This window comes from Palaemon carinicauda, chromosome 28 (assembly GCF_036898095.1).
Source record: "Palaemon carinicauda isolate YSFRI2023 chromosome 28, ASM3689809v2, whole genome shotgun sequence".
Taxonomy (NCBI): Eukaryota; Metazoa; Arthropoda; class Malacostraca; order Decapoda; family Palaemonidae; genus Palaemon; species Palaemon carinicauda.
Window position 1 is genome coordinate 95,956,654 of NC_090752.1, and position 1,850 is coordinate 95,958,503.

Consider the following 1,850-nt stretch of genomic DNA (forward strand, 5'->3'; position numbering starts at 1 on the left):
ACGAAACTTGACTATTTAGCTAAGTTGTAATTAGAATATAAAGAGTTTATTAATGTTAAAAACATATAATGGGATGAATCATTATCCCGTAAGTTACTGAAACAGAAAATCAACGGCGAAGCGTTCAGTAAATATGGTATTTTTTTTATTGGAAATTTTATTCCATCTCCCTTATATAATAAAGAGCAAGTTTCTGGTTATATATATATATATATATATATATATATATATATATATATATATATATATATATATATATATATATATATATATATATATATATATATATATATATATATATATTTCCTCAAATGGGGCCATAAAAAACAAAGGAAATATAAATAAATCAATATATTTCGACCAATACTTAATGGCCCTCTTCAAGGTGTAAAGTAAAACTGAGGAATAGAGTGGGCAGTGGCGGTTTATATATGAAAGAAAAAGGGCCTTTCCAATTGTTTTAAGAAGGTATTAAGTTCTGGAAGGATTAGCCAAATTTAATTACTACTAAGTGCGTCTTCGTATTCGTGAGCCGCTGGAAAGGTGTCTGACCTGTGAAGCATATTTGGTGGTCGATCTCGGTGGATTATCTTCTTTATTGTCTGGAAGAGAAGAGTTTTGTCCACTATGTCAGCTTTCCATTACCCGCCGGATAGGTTTATTGTGTTTGACTTATGATGGCTGATTCCAGGATCTTCTTTCTGTACGGACAGGTACTCTTATAAAGCAAAGACGATTCACTCCAGTTAATCTGGTGCCCTAAATCTCTAAGGGAAACGAAAATCCCCGAGTTCTCAAAGCCATACCCAACAGATCTTTTATGTTCGGATAATCTATGGGATAGAGAACGGTCCGTTTGTTCAACCTAGATTTTTTTCACAATCTCCTTATTTATAAACTCCGGATTCTATATCTCTTTTATTTTGATAAAAATTAATAAGGGTGCTTCCTATGGTCTTGGGATATGGAAAAACAAAGGGGTTCTCAGTTTTGATGTTTTTTGTTATATTTTTAATAACTTCTATATATGGGAGTTTTATCTTATTTTTAAAATCTCTTTGGTTAGTAACTTAATCTTTATAATATATCGTGTTGGCTTAGTTGATGGCCTTTTCTATGACATACGTCCGGTGGAATAACAGGGAGACTTGTTTATGAATGATTTCATATTCTTTACGTAAGTAGGCTTGAGAACAGATTCTTAAGAAACAGATTACAAGCTACTCCCATTTTACAGATATATCGTGATAGCTAAATAAATGTGTAAGAAATAGAGAAAGTTGGTTTTCTATACACAGTGAAATTGTACCCTGACGATTCCCTTATAATTAATATGACCAAAAAAGCAAATTTTCCATCTTTTTCCCATTCATTTTTAAATTTTATAATAGGGACTAGAGAATTTAGATTATTGAAAAATATATTAAAATCTCATCCCATTACGTGGAAATGTCATGAACATAGCGCTGCCAAATCATGTTCATAGTAGATTTAATGTCAAAATTTCCATTTCAAAGTACTCCATGTAGAGATTGGCTAAAAGTTGGGATAACTACAACCATTTTTTTTTTAATTACCATTGAAAAAGAATACGTTATTTGCCACGCACAGTTTAATTAACTTAATTGCTATTTCAATACCAAGGGTGAAGAGATCTTCATATGGTATTAATTTTTCACTCAAGAAACCCAGTACTTCATTGATCGGGACCTTTGTGAATAGTGATTCTACGCCAAGACTTGGAAGTTTTACCTTTGCTTACCGGGATATTTAATCAGTTGAGTCTTTGGATAAAGTCTTCTGATGCTTGATATGAGCAGATGAAAAACTTTACACCTCCAAGAGGGGCA

General features: G+C 31.9%; 1 protein-coding gene across 1 annotated transcript in view; it reads right to left on the minus strand.

The window, feature by feature from the left end:
- Positions 1-497: 497 nt before the first annotated feature.
- LOC137621951 (uncharacterized) overlaps positions 498-1,850 on the minus strand; it is an 8,598-nt gene continuing 7,245 nt past the window's right edge. The window contains exon 2 of the mRNA XM_068352449.1: positions 498-602. Coding sequence (XP_068208550.1) covers positions 498-602 — 105 coding nt within the window. The remainder of the gene's footprint in view (positions 603-1,850) is intronic.